This window comes from Cynocephalus volans, chromosome Y (genome assembly GCF_027409185.1).
Source record: "Cynocephalus volans isolate mCynVol1 chromosome Y, mCynVol1.pri, whole genome shotgun sequence".
NCBI lineage: Eukaryota > Metazoa > Chordata > Mammalia > Dermoptera > Cynocephalidae > Cynocephalus > Cynocephalus volans.
Window position 1 is genome coordinate 7,372,019 of NC_084479.1, and position 21,174 is coordinate 7,393,192.

General features: G+C 41.3%; 1 protein-coding gene across 1 annotated transcript; it reads right to left on the bottom strand.

Annotated features, from left to right (window-relative positions):
* Positions 1-19,780: 19,780 nt before the first annotated feature.
* LOC134368966 (sex-determining region Y protein-like) lies at positions 19,781-20,471 on the bottom strand. The gene is given in 2 exon segments (XM_063085201.1): positions 19,781-19,840; positions 19,842-20,471. Coding segments are annotated over 2 exon segments (678 nt in total). The 5' UTR covers positions 20,460-20,471.
* Positions 20,472-21,174: the final 703 nt, after the last annotated feature.

Genomic DNA, 21,174 nt, shown 5'->3' on the forward strand with positions numbered 1-21,174 from the left:
GTAATTTCTACTGTTCAGAAGGTGAGGAATATCCCTTGGAGCCAAAGGTCACTGAGGCCCTCAAATATGTCTTCCACTTTTTGGATGTTAGGGAATAACCAACTGTCCTCCTGGAGGGTGTGAAGGAAAAATAGGAGACACGTCCTCACCATCTGGTAGGGGCAGGTGCTCTTGGAGGCTGCAGTGAGGAGAGCTGCCTGGGCTATCGAGGTGATTTGGCATTGCAGGGAGGTCAGGGCCTCTGCTGAAGCCTCGACAGCCACCTGGAGTTTTGGGGATAGATCTCTAGTGGTGTCTACAGAATGGATAAGTGTCCCTGTGCCTAGTCCTATGGCCTCTAGGGAGGAGGGTAGGGAGACCCCGATGACTAAGGGGAGAAAGAATAAGTTGAGGGACCAGTGAAACAGGTCGGCAGAGAATGGAACCAGACGCATTAAGAGTTTTGGAGAGGGTGCCATTGCACGAAAAGAAACCTCCAACATGGGCATGGGTTGTATGACTGGTTGTTCAGGTCTGTGTCAAATAAAATCTCCACCTGAACCCTGAGTCAGGTGTGATAGGGCTAAGAAGGAGAAGCAAAATCAGGAAGGGGATGAAGATGTATGAATGTTGTTCGCACATCCTGCATGGGGGTTACTCCCAATCAACCTCAATCTCACAAATGGGTGCAGCTATGGGCCAGGGTCAAGTAACCTTGAGTTCAAGCAGTTGCCACAGAAAAAGAAGAGAAAATGGGCCACACTCAAAAATCCAAATTTCCATGCTGTATGAGCAAGGCAGGGAAGAGTAGTAGTTACTCTGGAATTGGGGAGAGTGTGGGTACACGGGATAGATGAAGCTTTAAAAGATTGGTGGCACAAATGGAACAAGTGGGCTTGTGGGGCTGTAATGGGGTATTGGAATTAATTTTTTGGCAAATTTGACATTTTTTGGTTAAATCTTGGGGAAAAATCTTATCTTCTGGGGTTACAGAGAAGAAAGAAGCTAAGAATATTGTCAGGTTATGTACACAAGGATGGAACTAAGAGCGTAAGTAAGATAAAAGTTGTTGTCTTCATGGATCCTTTGAGGGATTCTCCAAAGGCGTTGGGGTGTGGGGGCTGTGACCATAGTTTTTAATGGAAAAATGGTTTTGCCTTCTACCCCCAAAATGGGCAGTGTGGAATAGGAGGTAGGTCCCCAAAACTCCGTTAATACTGAGAAAGTGGCACCAGTATCAAGGAGGAAAGAAATGGGACAGCCCTCAACTGCAATATGTACCCTGTGCTCCCTGGTGGTGGTGAGGGCTGTCATAGGTAGAGGGTGCCTTGGGCCCCATCAGTTGTCTGATGCCAGTCCTAGAAGGCTGGGTGTGGGGTTCAAGATAGGCCCTGTCTCCCTATGGAGGCTGGGGCAATCCACTCCTCAGTGACCCGGAGTGTGGCATTTTGCACATGGCCTTGGTGGTGGCCTGGGGTTGGGGCATGATTGTGCCCAATGTCCTTCCTTACCACATTTAAAGCAGGGAACCAGAGGTCCCTTTGGTGTGGTTGGACCCCATGAAAAGGCAGTCGGTGGTGAGGGTGTGGGCCCCTTTAAGGCCTGTGCCAGTAGTTGGTACTTTTGGTGTTTGGCCTTATCTTCTCGGCCATTATAAACCTTGAATGCGGCAGCCAGTACTTCATTTTGAGGAGTGAGGGGCCCCCTTTCCAATTTCTTTAATTTGCTCTTTCTGTCAGAGGAATTCTGGTTTAAAAAAATAGGTCATGAGAAGTTGTCTTCCCTCTGGGGTCTCTGGGTCTATGTTAGTATATTGTAAAACAGCCTTAGTGAGGCGATCTAAGAAAGAAGAAGGATTTGTATTTTTATCTTGTACTATTTCTTGGATTTTTTCATAATTAACCAGTTTTTGTGCAGCCTGTTTAAGCCCTGCCACTATGCAAGTAAGAAACTGATCATGGGGGGCCAATCCGGGGGGGGTGTGTTATAATGTCAATGAGGGTCGGTTTCTGGGACAGCCTGTGCCCCGATTGTTTTGATGGACTTCATCTCCATGTGCCCTGGCCTCTAGCCAGACTCATCCACGTTCTTCTGGCAATAAGGAATTTGTGAGGACAGTGTGGGCATCATGGAAAGTTAAGCTATAGGCCTGGCAAAGGTATTGGAATTCCCTTGTGTAGAAAACTGGGTTAGTTGTATAGGAACCCAAGCGTTTCTCGATTTGGGAAAGATCAGTCATGGAAAAAGGGACTTGGACTGTAATGATACCCTCTTCTCCTGCCACATCTCAGTGAGGAGCTAAAAGCAGAGGTTGGACTGGGAGGGTGGGTTGGGTTTCCTGGGCCCGGGATCATGTATGATGGGGGCTGGAAGGATGTGCTGGCACGGGAGGGACAGAAGGGGCAGGAAGAGCCGATGGCGGTTGGAGTTGGGGAGAAGAGCATCCCCAATATGGGGGGACTCATCTGCTGGGTCGAAGTCAGGGGAAGGGGAGGAGGGGTCGGGCAGAGGAGGCTTAGAAGCTAATAAGACCTGTTTGGGGGCACAGGTGGCACATAAAGCAGGGTTAGAATGGAGGTAAGAAAAAGCCTGGACACAGGGAATTTCAGCCCATTTCCCTGATCACTCGCAGAAGTTATATAAGTCCCATAGAATGGGGGTCTGAGGCGCCCAAAGGGAGGCCACCTGTTTTGATTATCTAAATTATAGTTGGGCCATTCTTGGGTGGAAAACCTAACAAGTTTGTTTGGCTTAATATCCAGAGTCAGACCCCAAGTGTCAAGATCAGCCAGGAGACATGTTAGAGGGAAATTGCCTGGAAGAGACAAGGCACACCCATGAGAATGGAGGGGGAAGTACCAGACCCAAAGGGGCATCCCCACTTCAGGTGGGGTACTGAGAGGTCTCAAACCACTAAAAGCAGCTGTCACTGGTTTCTGGCAGTTGAGGGACCCTGGAGGGTCACAGAGCTTGGGGCACCTGGTGCCAGGGCTTGTGAGTGCCTGGAGGGCAGAAATGAGAAACCCCGCAGTGAGTGAGAGGGCAGGGAACAGGTGGACCCTGCTTAAACCGACCAAATCCCAAAGAGAGAGAGAGAGGGAGAGAGAGAGAGAAATGAAAGCGGTAATCCAAAGACTCACCGATTAGAAGGCCAGTGTTGGATGTGCTAGTGATGATCGGGAGGAAGGGCCAGGCTGAGTGTCGTCACTGGGTGGGCTCTGGGCCATGGGCAAAGAAACGGATGGGGTCCCACTAGGGGTGGGGAAACCCATCCGAGTCACGGCACCAATGAAAGGAAAAACCCTGGCCCAAGCGCAAAATAAGACACACCAGGAGACAGGGACTCAACCAAAGGGTATTAGGCAGGCAAAATGAACAAGCAGGCTGCCCTGTCAGAAGTGGGAGCAGCAGCAGGGAGAGTCGGGCTGGGCCTTTTATATCCAGATAGGCTGAGCTGGACCATTCCTATTGGCTAAGAAGGAAGGGGAGGGAGGAAAGCAGGGTTTCAACTGAGCTGGGACTTTCTCATGGCGGGGGCAAAATTGCCTGGTGTGGGAAGGTTACATGGCAGCTAGGGGATTTTTGTGGGTGGGGGTTTTCTGGGAAACTTTCTCAGTGTATCTCAGTCTTTAATGTCGTTTTACATTTCTGGCAGAGGGTATATTAGCCAACTCTCTCTCTCTCTCTCTCTCTCTCTCTCTCTCTCTCTCACAGACACCCACACACACCCACACCAAAATACATAGCGTTTATCTCAATTTGTGCAATTTATTTTAAATCAATTTTACCTCAAGTTGTTAAAAATTGTGTGGTATATACCAAAATACATGTCAAAAGGAAAATTTAGGGCATTAATGTAAACGATGAAATCCTGAAAATTTAAGACTTAAAAATACTTTTCATAAAATTAAAAATTAAATCAAGAATTTAAACGAAAATTTTAAACAAGAAAAATTAAAGTTAGCCTTGGTTAATGAAACCAAAAACAAAAACAAAAAAAGGCAAATGCAAGAGTTTTCTCTTTCTGTGAAAGGACAAAATGTGATAACCCCCTGGCAACAATTATCAAGGGAATAAAAAGGAAGATACATGTTATCAACAGCAGGAAGGCAGAAGGGATCATCACTAGTATACTGAAGACATGTGCATTACGTTATGAGCAAATTTGTGCTAATAAATTTAAAATCATGAAATGATGAAATAAAAAATAGCAGAAGAGTTAAACTAGGAGACCTCAAGGATTCTTTATTCAATAAACTGCATCTTTATAGAGAAACTTTCCTATAAATGAATTCCAAGTCTTGGAGCCAGAATTCCTGATTTCTCCCGTATAATTGAGAATTAAATAACAGCCAATATTGCACAACCTCTCAATAGGAGAGAAACAGTGAAAACTGCCCAAAATGTTTTATAGGACCTGTAGAGCTAGAGCTGGGGTCTGGAACTCACAGACCCCTCAAGCCCATTTGCAAACCCGTCACACACAGGTCGATGAGCTAGGTAACCAGCAACAAAGGTCCTTGGAGCCTTGGTTGAAGAAGGAATAGTCTTTATTCAGCACGCACAACACTATGAGCTAGGAGTACAAAAAGAAACGCAGAAACTCAACTGCTACCGGCAAAATCTAAAAAAAAGAAAAAGAAAAACTGGAGTTGAGAAGCTGCCAACAAAGTAAACATGCTCTATTTTTAGATGCACGCTCTCTGCCAGCCAGCCTGCTTCAAACTGCAGAACACACAAAAGCAACAACTAGAAAGACACATGGGTGCACATGCACACTAACTCTACCCACACAACTTTGTTTACAAGAAATGTACTCCTCAACCCCCAGGCAGACCTGAGCTGAGAGAGTCTGACTAAATTATTCCATTTTCCCCAGACCTCCTGGAATTTGAGACAGGTTACATTGAATCTACCGATCAATTTGGGAAGAACTGACATCTTAACATTAGAACTGTCTTCTAATCCATGAACATGAAATGTCTCTGCACTTATTTAGGTTGTCTTTTATTACTATTAGCAGTATTTCATAGTTTTCAACAGACAAGTCTTGCATGCTTTTGTTAAATTTGTTCCTAAACATTTTATTCTCTTCAATGCTATCGTGAATGAAATCGTTAAGTTCATTTTTAGACTGTTCATTGCTAGTATATAGAAGTATAATTGCTTTTTTCATTTTAGTCTCAGGTCCTCAAACTTGCCAAACATGCTTAGTTCTAGCAGTTTTTTGTATGGATTCCTCAGTATTTTCTACACACAGGACCATGCCATCTGTGGATAAAGACAGTTTTACTTGCTCCTTTCCAATCTGGACCTCCTTCTTTGTCATGTGCAGACTGGCTAACATACAATGCTGGCCCCCTACAATGCCGCATAAAAATGGCAAGAATGGGCATGCTTGCCTTATTCCTCAGTTTATGGGAAAAGCACCCCATTTTTCACCAGTAAGTATGATGTTAGCTGTGGGCTTTTTGTAGATGCACTTTATTAGATTGACAAAGGTTCTTTCTATTCCTAGTTTATTGAGAGTTTTTCCAATTAAGTAACAAGTCTTAAATGTAAGGTGCTTTGATAAAAAGATTTACATCAAGTGGTCAATCTGACAATGTTGTAAAAAGTTCATTTTTTCCTCTTTTCAGTGGTCATTGTGTCCTACACAAATTAAGTATCGATGAATCAATGGTTTGATTCCTTCCTAAAGAGGAGCTGGGAATGAAATAGAGCTCCTTACACCCTCATAATGCATGCTATCTGCTTCTGTTAAGAATTGTTTGCTTAACCTAAGTAACTCCATTTTACCCCATCTGACCTGCAGACTACCCCCCCTTCTGCATGAGAAACCATTGACTTTCTCATAGAAACAAAAGCCGTTGCATAGAAGAAGGAGCCACACACAGTGACCTATTACATGGGAACAAGAACCATACACAATGAAAATTTGCATGCTTGATTGCTCTAACAGCTCATTCTTGGCTTCTGTAACCTAGCTACCTCACTTGCTTTGTGCAACTGGACAAACCTGTGTGCCAATGGGATGTAGTTCTTGCCTTTAAAAACCCCACAAGACCAAGGCCTGGGGCTGTTCTCCCTTGGTTGCTCCTTGAGAGATGGTCACTGGTCAGCTGGAGTGAATAAACTGCCCTTTTCTGCATGGGTGGCATTCGTGTGGGAGGGTGCCTCACAACACTGAGAGGTGTGTTCAGATCCCCCAGTATTATGGTAGAGCAGATGCTCCTTCTGTTATCCTGGAATGGGCTTTGTAGAGAGAGACATCCTCTTCTTTTCTTTGGTTTCTGCTAGTGACTCTCCTTGTGTCAATGCACTCCAGTGGCCGGTGGATCGTATGTGTGGTTGTTGTGCTGTCTAGCCACTTTTGCAGCAGCCATGGTTATTGTGGTGGGCTGTGGTGGGCCACACACATGGAGGTGATGTTTTTGGCATGCTCCTTGATGCTGGAGGTGTGCCTTGTCATTGGGGGGCAGGATCTGGTCTTCAGCCCATACCTCCGGTCCCTGGGTGGGCCCTGAAGTGCTGGCAGTGTGCTTGGTTGTGGGAGGGGGCCCAGTCCCTAGCTACAGGACTCAGGTCCCTGGGCCAGCCTGGAGGTGCTGCCAGTGTACCTAGATGTGGGAGGGGGGTCCAGTCCCTTTCTCTGTGCCTCAGATCCCTGGGTGGGTGCCCAGGCATTGGCAGTGTGGCTGTGCAGGAACTAATTTTGTCCTTTGCTTACTTCTAAAATGGGGGAACTTCCTGTGGGAAACAGTACATAAGCTGTGTGGTTGAGCTAAATTGCTGCTTTGCTGCTGATTCCCTAGAGAAGGCTTTTTGTTCAGGTCCGGTCTTAATGTTTGACCTTATAGGTACTTCTGGCTCTTCCAGAGACCTGGTACACTTAGGTTGTATAGAAACACTGGTCTGGGCCTGAAGCTTTTCATCAAACTGCACCCCATGCAATTCTGTATTCCTGACCAGTCTCCTTTGAATGGTCCTGCACTGACTGGTGTGCCAGTCAGCAATCCTTGCTGTGCCCCAGTGTTCCCCCGGTGGGCCCATCTCCCCCACCGCCCATTCTGCAAACACTTCCCACAGGACTGGCCATGTGAGGTCCTTTGTGATGACTCACCAGCCTCTGAGTAGCTCCTTTTTTTCAGTTGTTGTGGCTCCTCGCTCCTATGTGGGTCGGCTGGAACCTTATTAGTGGTCTTGCTGTCCTGGGGGACACCAAGGCCCTCTTCTCCCCTGCCACCTCCAAGCAACCCCATCCAGAGGGCACAGCTGGCTGCTTCTGCTGGCTTCCACTCCATGCACTCAGAAGCTCCAGCCTTAAAGCGGCCTTGGCTGATTTCAAAGACATCACATTTTAGGGTTAAAAGACTTATATTGTAGTGATGGTAATAAAGTGATCTAAACATTAATGCAATCCCTATCAAAACACCCACAAAATTTGTAGTAAAAAATAGCCAATCTTCAAACTGATATGGAATTTCAAGTCACCCCCAAACATCTAAAACTATCATGGCGGGAAAATACATAGTTGGCATGCTCACATTATTTAAGGGAAACATTTACTATGAAGCTACAATAATTGGAAGAATGTAGTGCTGGCAAAACTACATTCAAATACATTAATAAAGACAAACAAATCAATAAAGTAGGATTGAGACTCCATACACCTATGTTAACTGACGTTTGTCAACGTTATCAAGAACACTGAAGGAAAAAAGTATGTATTCTACCAGTAATGCTGGGACAACTGGACATCTACAGGCAAAAGCATGAAGTTGAACCCATACCTCACACCATGTATAAGAAATGAGTCTAATTGTATCAAGGGCTAAATGTAAGAGCTAAAATTATAACAATTTTACAAGAAATTGAAAAATCTTTATAAACGTTAATTCATAAGTTCACTAAGTGTGTTGATGAGAAGGTAAATGTAGAGATACATAACAAAGCAAATATAGCAAAGCATTAATTTTACCTGCGTGCTTGCCTTGGACTGAATGTCTCCCCAAAATGTGACACCCCACCCTTTGTGACAGTGTTAAGAGGGCGGAAAATCTTATTATAATCACTGAAAGGTGTGAGACCACACCATAGCAAACGGATTAAAAATGGTGGCCAGGGGCGTGGTTCTGAGGGTTTTAAAAGAAGAGCACATGAGAGGTTAGTCTCTCTGTGCTCTGCCATCTTCTGCCATGCGAGACTCTAAAGCCACCACCAAGGACTTCACCAAATGTGTTCCTTGGACTTTGGAATTCACAGCCTCTGAAGGGGTAAGCAATAAATTTCATTTACTTTATAAATCACCCAGTTCCAAGCGTTTTGTTATAAGCATCAGAAATGGACTAAAACAGTGCTTTATTATTTCACACATTCTACTTTTGCATGTGTGAGTCCTTCCAAGATAAAATATTGCACAGATAAATAGATACATGTAACTTTAAAAAAAAAATTGGTGAGGTAGGAATATATTAAATTAACAGAGAAATTAATGTCTTGCACAAGTAATAACCAATTAAATTACAACAGGTTTGGATACCTGTCCTGGCCAGACACCAAACAAACAAGTAAATAACAATGAAAAAAGAACCTTTATGTATAAAGGTAACATAAAATAATAAAATGGATACGGATATATTTAACAAAAAGTGTGCAAAAACTCTATGAAGAACATTCCTAGATACACAAAACTCCTCTTTAACAGTAAAAAAAAAAAAAAATTCTTGGGTACAACAACTGATCATCACAATATGGTCGACTGAATAGTTCAAGCCCCAGCTACGGTTCTCATTCCTCTGGCCTGTGGTGAGTCCTGGAGATGCTCTGAGATGGTCAGATGCCTGGTCATTCTGCTCAGGTCCAGGATCCCCACCCCAGGCTTTTCTGACTTTGCTCAATTTAGACACTGTCTGCCGCATTATTTTCCTGCTTAAACGCCTCGCACCCATCCCTACCCTGATGCAAACATCCCTACCCTGATGCAACATAAAGTTCTCACTTAGAGTGATAGATCTTTGTCCTTTGGCCCCCTCAGTCTCACCCCTCTGTGATATCAAAGGCCCTGCCCTGAGGGGTGAAGGGATAATTCTACAGACCCCACCCTTCCCCCTACTTTTGCATCTTCTTAGGGCAGGGACCTGCTGCTCCCCAGTCCTCCCCTTCATAGTCAGGTTGAGTTTACATTCCCAACCTCCCTCTGGAAAAATGTACTCTTCCTGGGCACAGATAATAAAGAATTTTATTCCATCCCTGAGAATGTCAAGGTAGGAGATGGTGGTTAGGAGAAAAGGAGACCCAAAGAGGAAGACCAGGGAGAGAGGTTGAGTAATGGAGAGAGAGAGAAAATGAGAGGATAAAATAGAGGTAGAAGGGGAAAGACTGAATGGCATGGATTTGGAGAGGCACAATTAAAGTTGGAAGGAAGTTATCTGACAAAGAAGCAGAGGAAGAAATGCTAATAAACATCATGGAGCATCAACACAGAGATGAAGGAGGGCAGAATGGGAGGTGGAGGGACCATGACACACATTGTCAGTGGGGCAACAGGTGAGATTCCAAACTCAATAGATTTTTAAAAATATGTTTGTAAATTACTTTCCCTTTTGAATTGACTGTGTCAGATTTAGATTATGAGTTCCTAATGCTTTTATAGTCTTTATTATATACCAAAAATACTCTTTAGTGTTTAGTAAATGATTTTACACTATTTCAACATGCATGTGGTAAGGATTTCAATACTTTTTGTTTTTGGGTAATCAGTCAAAATGTAGTTTAACCAGTAAGTCTAATTTTTAACAAGTCCTTTTTCATTATGAGGTTTTTTAAAATAGTGTCTCTGTGACCTAAAATTTTCAATAAATAATCTCTTCTCCTCCAGTTCCTTTTTTCCTTCTGCAGATGGTAAGTGATGGGCTGGATTGATGGGGAACTTTGTTACAACAGAACCCATCTGTTCATGATGAATAAACTGCACAGAGCTATTTCCATAACTGGCCCTCTTTCATATTTTCCAGGCCAATAATAATGTCTTCTCTGTTGTTTATATTTTGTAACTTAATGTGATTTCCTGAAAAACGGAAATTAAAGGCTTGAAATCATTGTGATTTTAAAAATGGGTTACTGGGTTACTGTTACATACAAGCCCCAAATCTGAGAGGGCACTCTCATAGTGTTTATCACCCAGAGGTCCAGTGGGCAGAGACATTTGTTTATTAGACTTACAATAGATACTGATGGCGGCTGGTCAGCAAGAAATCTGTGCCACCATGGAGTACATACAACAGTTAAATAGTTAACAGATCAAAATAGGGGAGTAAATCATTTCCAGGATTATGTGCAGACCCTCATCCAGCTCACAAAACTCATAGCCCACCTGAGATATGGCTGGGGAGACAGGCTAATCTACCCACTACTCTCCTGATGCAAGTGTGTTTGTTCACTGACTTAGGGTCTCTGCTCCCTTGAGCATTCTGTTCATCTTAAAGGGGAGGGAACTCTGGTATGCACAGGAGTGGGGACTAATGCTATGTCCAGCATTTACCCTACAGTTGTCAACTCTGAGTTAATTTACATATTCAACGTACACCAGAACAAGTTTCTACAAGCTTTTTTATTATTATTCTGGAAATAGACATGATTTGTTGATATAAAGTTCATGTTATGTTACACTTCTCACTGTGTAATGGAGACACGAAAATGAGTACTCAAAGCTACATGGATGCACTGAGAAGCCCGAAGTGACTGCACCTCAGCAAGTCCTCTGTTAGAATGAGAAAACTGGGTACAGCCCTAATTCAGAGTTAGCTTCTGTTTTTTATTGTAAAGAGAAGGAAATTTCACAAGAAAAAACAGTTGATTCAATCATTTCGAAAGGACACTACGACATGAGCAATGTGACAGAGGTTATCTATGTCTAACTATAGCTTGAGCAATGGAAACTAGTAACATCATTTAAATCTAAGTATAATTGTCTCTGAAGTTTCTATCAGCAAACAGCTTGCCCATAGCAAACATTTTTTCACATTTTTCCCTACAGCAACTCTTTAAAATCTCTTAACAGGATCAGTATGTCAACCACCTATTGGCTCTAAAATCAAAAAGTATACAATCCCATACCTAAACAGTGATTATAGTTAATTAGAAGGGCTGTTGCCCAGCTAGCTGTGGGCTTTTGCCACCCGGCCAGGGACTTTTGCCACATACATGCATTACCTAAAAACTCTATTCTAAAAATCAAATGAGAATCAAGATGTCTAACCCTCTACAATGTTAAAATAGATCTGTAAGAATAACAATGAAGAAAATCAAAAAAGAAAATTTATTTAAAAATGTGAAAGGATGGGAAAACGACTTCAATACTTTTGGAAGCACATTTCATAACCTCTATAAATAAACATTCAATACTGGCACATAAATTGACACACAGAAATGAAATAATGTAAACTTCTTCCAGTGGGGGAAAAAATTGAAATTTCAAAATTCCTTTTAGGTACATGGGAAATTTAGTCCACCGTAAATGTGATATCTTAAATATCTGATTACGACAGACCAAGCAGACATTTCTAAAAGGAAGACAAACGATCAACAAGCACATGAAAAAAAAAATGCTTAACCTCACTAATCATCAAAGATAGGCAAGTTAAAATCACAATGAGATATCTATCATCTCATCCAGTTTGAATGACTATTAGCAACAAGACAGAAAATAACAAGTGCTGGTAAGAATTTGGAGGTAAAGGAGCCCTCCTACAGTATTGGTGGGAATGTAAATTGGTACAGCCACTGTGGAAAACGGTATGGAGGTTCCTCAAAGAATTAAAAATAGATCTACCTTCAGACCCAGCTATCCCACAACTGGTTATATGCCCAAAGGAAATGAAACCAATATATCAAAAAGACATGTGCACTATTGTGTTCATCACAACACTATTCACAATAGTCAAGAGGTGGAATCTACCTACATGTCCATCAATGGATAAATGGATTTTTTAAAAATTAACAAACAGACCTTGGCATAGATACACAATGAAATACTATGCAGCCAAAATAAATAAATAAATAAATAAATTCTATCATTTGCAGCAATATGAATGGAGACATAAACCATCATGCTGACTGAAGTAAGTCAGGCACAGATAGACAAAATACTACATGATCTTTCTAATAAGTGGAATCAAAAAATTATAAAGGTGGCTCCCATAAAGGTCAAGCAGAATAATGGTTACCAGAGGCTGGGAGGGGAGGAGGGGGACCAGGGAGGAGAAGGAAGGGACCAACAGGTACAAAATATGCTAAGTATATGCATGTAGTGAAACAACATGCTGTACCCCCAAATTATGTATAACTAAGTGTTAAAATAAAATAAAAAATATTAAATGACCTGACCTTCACTTAAAGAGGAGAAACTGCACTCAAAAAGAAGAAATAAAACACACTTAGGTGTGACTTCTCATTCATCAGACTGACAAAATTTGAAAGGCTTGAGAACACATCTCGTGAGGCTGTGGAGTCATTTTCAAGCACTGCTAATGGGAATGCAAAATGGCAGGAAATTTGACATTATTTACAACTATATATGCATTTATCTTAAGCTAGAAATTTTATTTCCAGAAATTTACTCTGAAGACTCATGTCCAAAACTGCCAAAAGTGATTTAACACAACATTAATTTGTTCATACCATGAAGTTGTGTGCAGGGATCAAACAAAATGAGGTCAATACATCTGAACTGATGTTTAGTCCAGGGTATACAATAAAATGACCACCAGTGCGAAAAGGTATCCACTATATGCTACCTTCTGTGCTTAGGAAATATATATATATATTTATATATATATATAAGTATATATACGCGTATATATATGCATATGCCTATACAACATATGCATATACATGTACGCGTACATGTATGTATATATACATACGCATATGTGCATAAATCTTATTTTCTCCAGAAAAAAAAGCGAAAAGCACAAGAATCACCAAAGGGTGCCTAATCATGAGTGAAAATGGACTCAAAGTATCTCTACAGAAATACTCTAATTACAAAAACACAAATACTAGCTATACTTTGGAACACCCAGCTGTCACCCTGTTGGGAAAATATAAGGAAAATGGTCAGGTCCCCTTGGACATTTGGAGTCTTGCCGAGCATCTGAGGTGGGCACACGCATGTGCAGGGTGCTCCTTATTATTGTCTAATGGTGATTGTGCATGTGCATCTGGTTTTTTTATTTTTTTATTTTTATTTTTTGGATTATGGACTCGAGTATAAAGGACTAATGGCGCAGATGTGTGAAGCTTCTAGAGGATGCTCCCAGAAGCCATAGTAGGTTGGCTGCTCCTAGCTCTGAATAAAGCCTATTATTACTTCACCCATGGCTCCAAGGACCTTTCCCTGTTACGTAGCTCACAGACCCGCATGTGGAGGGTTTGTGACCCAGTCTGGACAATGTGCTCAGGGGTTTGTGAGCCCTAGAACTAGCTTTACATACCCTCTTAAACAAGTGACTGACATTCACCTTACCAGGAATGAGACACCAAGAATAAAATGTTATATGCCTTCTGATAATGATGCACTACAAATATTATGACATTATTTCTGTGATATATGTGTCCAGATTTGTAACTAAATCAAATCATGAAATAGTTTTTCTATAAATCATTACTAAATATGTCACAAATTTTTAAATGAAAATCACGTTGATTTATTTGTAAAAACAATAAAAACAACAATAATAGTGATATAGGAGCCATAGATGTGAATTCTAAAACATCAACTCCTTAATTATTGAAAAACAGCAAAATCTTAGGTACAGTTTGGATGAAAGTCAAAACGTCAGTAAATACTGCTTCATTTTCCTACTGGGTGCCGAGCTAGGGCTGGGTCCGGCACTCACAGACCCAAGTCTGAGCCACAAACCCTTCACACGCTATTCTGGGTCACCATACCCCTCACAACAGGCTGAGTCACCAGAACCCTCACATGCAGGTCTATGAGCTAGGTAACGGGCAAAAACGTCCTTGGAGAGGTAGATTCAAGAGCACGGCCACGTGGGCGGATGCCCGAGGCAGTAGACGCCAGCCAGCACCAGCCAAGGTCGCCATGCTGCCCATGCACACTAATTCCACCCCCAAACAATTTGCTTACAAAAAATGCGCCACACCACTCCCAACCTGACGGGCAGGCGAGGGAGCCTGATTAAATTATTCTATTTTCCCAACACTGGGTCAGTTCATAGATTCAGTCTCTGCATTTGCCTGAGGATAAGTCTTCAATTTGCCATTGTTTGATGTAAATCTTCTTTTTCCTACCTGGTCTCAGGCCATTGTTCTGGGGTTTGTACCTCCCCACCTTCTCTCTCTCATGAACACTGGTATACAAGCTTTGCACCCCCATTGGAAATTGGGACATCACTCTCTTTTGGTTTCCCTGTGCTTTGCCACTTCCCAGTGCATTATATAATAAAAAATGTTACGTCTGTCCTTCATACAACAAAATAAGTAAATAAATCCTTTTCCTCAAGTAACTAACAAACTTTTTAACCCACTGTACTTATTGCACTTAACACAGCCTGTCCCTTAGTTAACACCTAATTAGCCAGCGACCCTCCTGTATTTCCATTATTGTTTTTATCCAGAGGCAAAAAGTGATTTTGCTTACGGTTACTTACTTTGAGCTGCTGACGGGTGCCGTATGCCAGGGCAAGCAAAACAAAACTCACTATCACCTTCCAGAAGGTCTCTGCCAGTGGTTTTATAAAACCCACAGTGTTACAATGTTGTTACCTTCATGCTTGCAGATCTTTAGATAACTTTAGAAAGGCTGATTGAAACAACTGTGGGGGAGGGTACCCTGTCTTTTCTCTTAAAGGATTTCTCTACCAGATGGAGGTAGAAGCATATTTGAAAAACATTGCTTTATTTATTTATTATTATTAAGTAGGGGTTGCTTTCAGAGTTTGTGATTTTTCTCTTTGAGAGACCCCCAGATATTTATTGGCTGACAAGTTTCTGGAGATGTTAAAGTAAATATGAATATGCAAAGACCAGTTGGATTACATGAATTCTAAAAATCACTGAATTGGGGGCAGGGAGAGTTTTTACCTATGATAAGGGTTTTACATGGGTGCCCACATCTAGGCTTCACTGAGAATAAACGTAATGGCTCTGCTGTCAACAAACAGCAGATCTTGGACTTGGCAAAACAAAGGGGGTGGGGGGCCTGATAATTTGATTAATCCCTCATGTTGACAAAATCTACGATATAATATTTGCAATTTTTCCAAATCTTTTTTAGAGTATTTCGATTAATTTCTCAAGAAGACCAAGAACAAATGTGTTTCTTACTATAATAAATACAGGACAAGGGTTAATAAAGTCAAGGAATTTTTTAAATAGTTGTTTGTTCTAACGAAAAGGAGCTTTATCATGCCATAAGAAGGCAAAACAATCTTACACAGTTGAAAAAAGTTTAGTTGACAGTAAGAGAATTTAAGTCAGGCCCAAGTACATTACTTAACCTGCAACATCAATACTAAACGTTCTCGTTCTTACTGTGTTTTGTATTTCAACAAAGAGACTTCTTAAACTCTAAAAAGGGGTTCAGTGTCTGGTTTTGGCTTTTGAACTGATTCACTGTTAAACTTTTCAAAACACTTAATTATGCCAGATGTTAAGTTAACCTGGGATTTCTTAATAGTCTTCAAAGGAATTTTCTCTTATTTGTATAACAAGCAGGTGGTTAGATCTTCAAGCCAGGTGCCTAGGCTAAACTCCACCTACAAGGGGACTTGGAGGTACTATGTTTGCGGATATTCGCTTTTCAAAGAGAAGGCTTCAAGGATGTTAAAAAAGACCTTCCTGGGGTGTCATTCTGCCAAGAGGCTTAGTTACTTTTGTAAAAGATTTGTGTGCACCTCAAAAGGAATGAAAAAGAAGGCAAGAGCCTATCGGGCTGGATCACAGAACCTTCTATCTCATCCTGTGCAGGTGCTGAGTCAGGTAAGTGAAAGAAAAACTGCACAGCCACGGCTGGCAAAGTGAACATGCTTTATTCTTAGACATAAGGCTCTGCTGACCAGCGGTTCAAAGCCGCTGCCTTCCGTACTGAAGAGTACGTACACAAACAGCAGTGAGCCAAAAGGGTTCCCCAGGGTGTGCATATGCACGAACTCGACTCCCACACAATTTGTTTACAACGGATGTGCAGAATCCTACCAAGCACATGATGCGGGGAGCGGGCCTGACCAAACCGACTGCACTTTCTGCACAGAGTCACTTTTGAGAGCACTGGAAACTGATATTTTACTTTTCTTCAGTCTTACCTTTTCTGCCCAAATATAAAGTGCTCCTTTAAACTCCTCTCATCAGCAGTCTAGAACTGCTGCTTTTGATTTTACAAAACATGTTTGCAGTTTTGTCAATCTCTCTACTTTAACCTATGAATTTTTTGTGATCTCAATCAAAATGTTACCAATAGGTGAGGCTTGGCTTGCCCTCCCACCTTAAACAAATGACCCGGAAGTCCAAAAGTTGATGCAAGGATTGGAAGGTTTATTCAGATAACCTAATTGGGGTGGTAGTTACTCAGGCATATGCATTTGTCAAAGTTTATCAACGTGGAAATAAAAGAACAGTGCACAAGATCTCATGTAGATTATACTAGACATTTTTTTAAGTAAACTAATATGAAATAAAATATTAAGTTACATAAAATACTTTTGATTTCTAATGGATATTTGTCATATTTTACAATGCCAACACATAAAATATATTTAGAGGGATGCAGGGAACCCTCTGTTGAATTAAGCAAATGGTCAGAAATGAATCTGTGCATATATGGAAAATTAGTGTATGACAAAGTGACATTTAATATCAGTGGAAAAAATATCACCTAGTTCAGTGGTTATTATAAATTAGTATCTATGTAAGTAAATCAGGAAAAGATATCTACATTACTCTTCCACTAAAATATTTCTAGATGGTGCAATTACTTTTGGGTTAAAAATAGCCAATATTTAGTTAGTTATTTACTAATGCCAACCTCTGTTCTAAGTACCTTTGATATACATTTATTCGCTTAATGATTGCATACCTGTACTCATTTGGTCTTTGGTACAGCCCAGTTAAGGCTGGTTTTGTCAGTAGTGGTAACGGTGGTTGTGGTAACAGTAAAATAGTAAAATAGTAAAAGTAGTTGTTGTGGTAGTGAAAGCTGAGGAAATTGGGATGTGGACAGGTTAAGTAAATCTTTCAATGTCAGGCCTTATACGTGACAGAGAAGGGAGTCAAACGTGGAGAGTTTGCTTCTAAAACCCATGTTCTTAGTTTGATCCCTGACCCCCTCTATGTACATTTTAAGTGTTGGCATTGTGCAATGTGGCAAATATCCATTAAAAATCAAAAGCACACTTAGTGCTTATAGTCTAAATTTCTATTTAAAATAACAAAAATACTTCCCTTCAATACTGCTAAAATAATATATGTAAACAGCGGTTCCTCTGCTGGGTATGTACCCCACAAAATTCATGCAGAGCTTCTCCCATCAGACATGAGAAAGAATGTGCCAAGAACAGCATTGTTTGTTATAGCTGAAACCAGAAAGCGTCCAGTTTGTTATAGCTGAAACCCGAAAGCGTCCATTTGTCTGCCCAACAAAAGTAGAATGAAATACATGCATTTCTCTTCTTATATTAAGCAAAAGAAGCTGCACTAATATTTTTATTTTTATTTATTTAAAATGTCAAAGAAAAGTATTCAGTGGTACTGTTATGGCATGGTAAGGAATGCTTTACTGAGGACCATCACAGTAGGTATAGGGACCACCACAATGGGGTCTTGCAGTGGGGGAGACAGATTGGACTCAACTCTAAATACAGCATGGGCAGTGGGGATTTATAGCCGAGGAGTGGGGTGTGGGTCCATGGATGGAAAATTACTGAGAGGAGTCATCAGGGGTAAAGGGGATTCTTGCTAAACCAGCCTAACTGGTTTTTGCTGAAGTCAGGCCAGGGTGACCAGATGGAGAATTGTGGAGGATGAGGACATTAAGGGTGATCAGATACAGGGAGAGGAAATCCTTAGTACATTGATTTAGCAGGGTTCTTTGTTAAAACTGGATTTTACAAGGAAGTGCACAGATGAGGCTGTGAGAAGGTTCAGCGTTCTCGTGATAGCTTGGCCAAGCAGAAAAGTTCAAGAAAAGGAAAATTAATCTAGAGTGATGAAGATCAAAATATAGTTTATTTCTTGGAGATTTGAAAGAGAGGTTTTAAATATCACAAAGTAGTTCAAGTAGTTGTTTAAAAGATATTGCAGGTGGTGGTGGTGGGGGAGAGGATGGCCAATTAGTTCAATTGGTTAGAGTATGATGCTGTTAACACCAAAGTCTAGGGTTGATTCCTGTACCAGCCTGTCAGCCAGCCTGGGGGTGGGGGGGGTGGGGGTCGGGGGGAAGCTGAGGGGCAATACATATTTTTTATTTGACATAAAAGCTCAGATGAAGAGTATTGTTTCTGGGCCGGCCCGTGGCTCACTCCGGAGAGTGTGGTGCTGATAACACCAAGGCCATGGGTTCGGATCCCATAAAGGGATGGCCGGTGAGCGTGGTGCTGACACCACCAAGTCAAGGGTTAAGATCCCCTTACCGGTCACCTTTAAAAATATATATATATATAGACACATATATATATATTTATACATATATATTGGTCTGTGAAATTAACTTGTTTTTTGAACCTGTAGCTTTGTTTCAAAAATCAGGATATTTAGCTGTAATGTATGTTTTAGTGTTTCAGAGTTTTCTTATTTGGGGCATTGTGGGGGTTTTTTGTTTGTTTGTTTCTTTACTTTGGCAGCTGGCCTGTACATGGATCTGAACCCTTGACTTTAGTGTTATCACCTGGGGCTGGGTTTTGGAATGTATGTACTGAAAAGTTGATTTTCATATAAGACAAGTATTTTGAAGATCGATTTATTTTTATTCTACAAAGTGATGCCTTTTTTGGGTAAATTGCTAGTTTTCTACTCTAGCTTATGTGCAAATTTTATAACGTCTCTGGTTTAGATTATCATTGAAATCTCAACAAATTAGCCATATTGGACCCCAGTCCCCATCTTCCCAACCCCATAGTCTGAACAGTCCATAGTTTCAACATTTTATCTCTATTTTTTTATTTCATAAACTTAAGAGTTAATTGGCATTGGAAAGAAGTAGATTGTCAGTGTTACAAAATAATTTTAAAAAGACAAGCGAAATGATGACTCTCATACACATGTAAAAGCGAACACGAGTTAAAGATTTTATTTTACCTGATAGACGTTACTTATCATCGATTCAAAGTATACGTCAGAGCGCACAGATTTATATGGAGTGCTCCATTACGGACTGAACTGCAAATGGAGGCAAAATCGGTGTTTGCACAGCGCGGAGGGGAGACAGAGTCGCGCAAAAAAGCTGAAAGACCAGTGAACACGTGGTCTTGGAAGGACTGGTCACGCTACATAGTTTTCCATCGCACTGCACATATATGTGTATGTATATTTTCTATAACATTTGCGTATGTTTCTCATCTGTATATTTGTGAATTACAACAGAGCGGAGTACCTCCTCATCAAGTTAAGCACTCTGTTATAACCATAAACAGAGGTCGAATCATTTCTGAAGGTCCTAATTCATAAACGTTAAATGTTAAACACCTTTACATACTTATTTTGGAATTAAGTCAAAGATGAAATAATACTAAAATTAAAGTGAATGCCGAGAGGAAAGAAATCAGTATCGAAACTAAACCTGAAGTCAGGACTGTAAGTCAGGGTAAAAAGGAACGTCCCCGTAGGTCTGTGTTGCCAGTGTTACCCCGATTGCCACTCAGGTCTGAGGAGCTGCTGAGGCGCTCCTGTTGCAGCATCGAGCAGGCTGTATTCATCGGCTGTGGATGGCTTCGCTGGTCCTCCATTCGTGAGTATGCAGCCTTGGTATAGCCCTCCCTGTATGTGAAGGTGTACACGCTCTCGTCCACGTTCACTCGGCTGCACAGTACTGAAGAGGGGTCTACGGGCAGCAAACGTCCACTCTTCTGTAGCAGTTTAGCCTTGCGGCGAGGTCGATACTTGTAGTCCGGGTATTTGTCTCTGTGTATGGCCTGTAATCTCTGTGCTTCCTGGAAGAATGGCCATTTTTCGGCTTCTGTGAGCGTTTTCCACTGGTATCCCAGCCGCTTGCTGATTTCTGAGTTTTGCAGTTTGGGATTCTCTAAAGCCATCTTGCGCCTCTGGTCTCGAGACCACACCATGAATGCGTTCATGGGTCGCTTGACCCGGTCGTGGCCTCTCTCTTTACCGTTTTCTTCCGTTTCACACCGATCATTTGAGCTAGGATTGCCCGTCCAAAGGAGGGAAGAGGTTTTCCTGGAGGCGGGGATATTCTGTTGCTTCACGTCAGGGCTGTGACTACCGCTGTTCAATACTCTGAACATAGCGAAAGTATATGACCGCTTTCCAAAAAAAAAAAAAAAAAAAAAAAAGGTGGACTGTGGCAGAGACAAAACTCAAAAGCCTAAGCGTCAGGAAACGTATTTTACTATTCCAAACCTATTTCTGCCAGAGGCTTTGTTATCTCAACTTTTGTAATAAAATATTCATTTCTCCGCCCTGGACAACTCCCTCGACCCCGCCCCTACCAAACTACCAACCAGAGCCTTATGAAGCAAAACATAGTAATTCAATCACAAATTGCGTTAACTGCTCTACTGCTAATCCGCCGACCTGAAGACTCTACTATTGTCCTTCAAAAGAAAAACAAATTTTATCACCTATTTTTTTATTGTCCCTTTTACATCAAAGGTATAGCAAAGACAGATGCAAATGTTTATCGTTATCGTTGTAGATACATATTATCTTCACATAAACAGAACTTAAAGAGAACCTAATTCTGTTAAGCATACACATAGACACACCACTGGATGTTGAATTAATAGTAATCACTATCCTTGCTTCTTCATGTCTATGTAAAATGTAATTGATAATTCTACGTAAATTTTCTGCTGGCAGATAATTGAGAGTTTTATGCCATTGTTTCTGCTAACAATTAAGTATCATAATATTAATATACACGTACAGTTATTAAACGGCCACTTTCTGGAACAGCTAATACTACATTAAAGCATCATTCCGTTGAAAGAAAAAGATGAC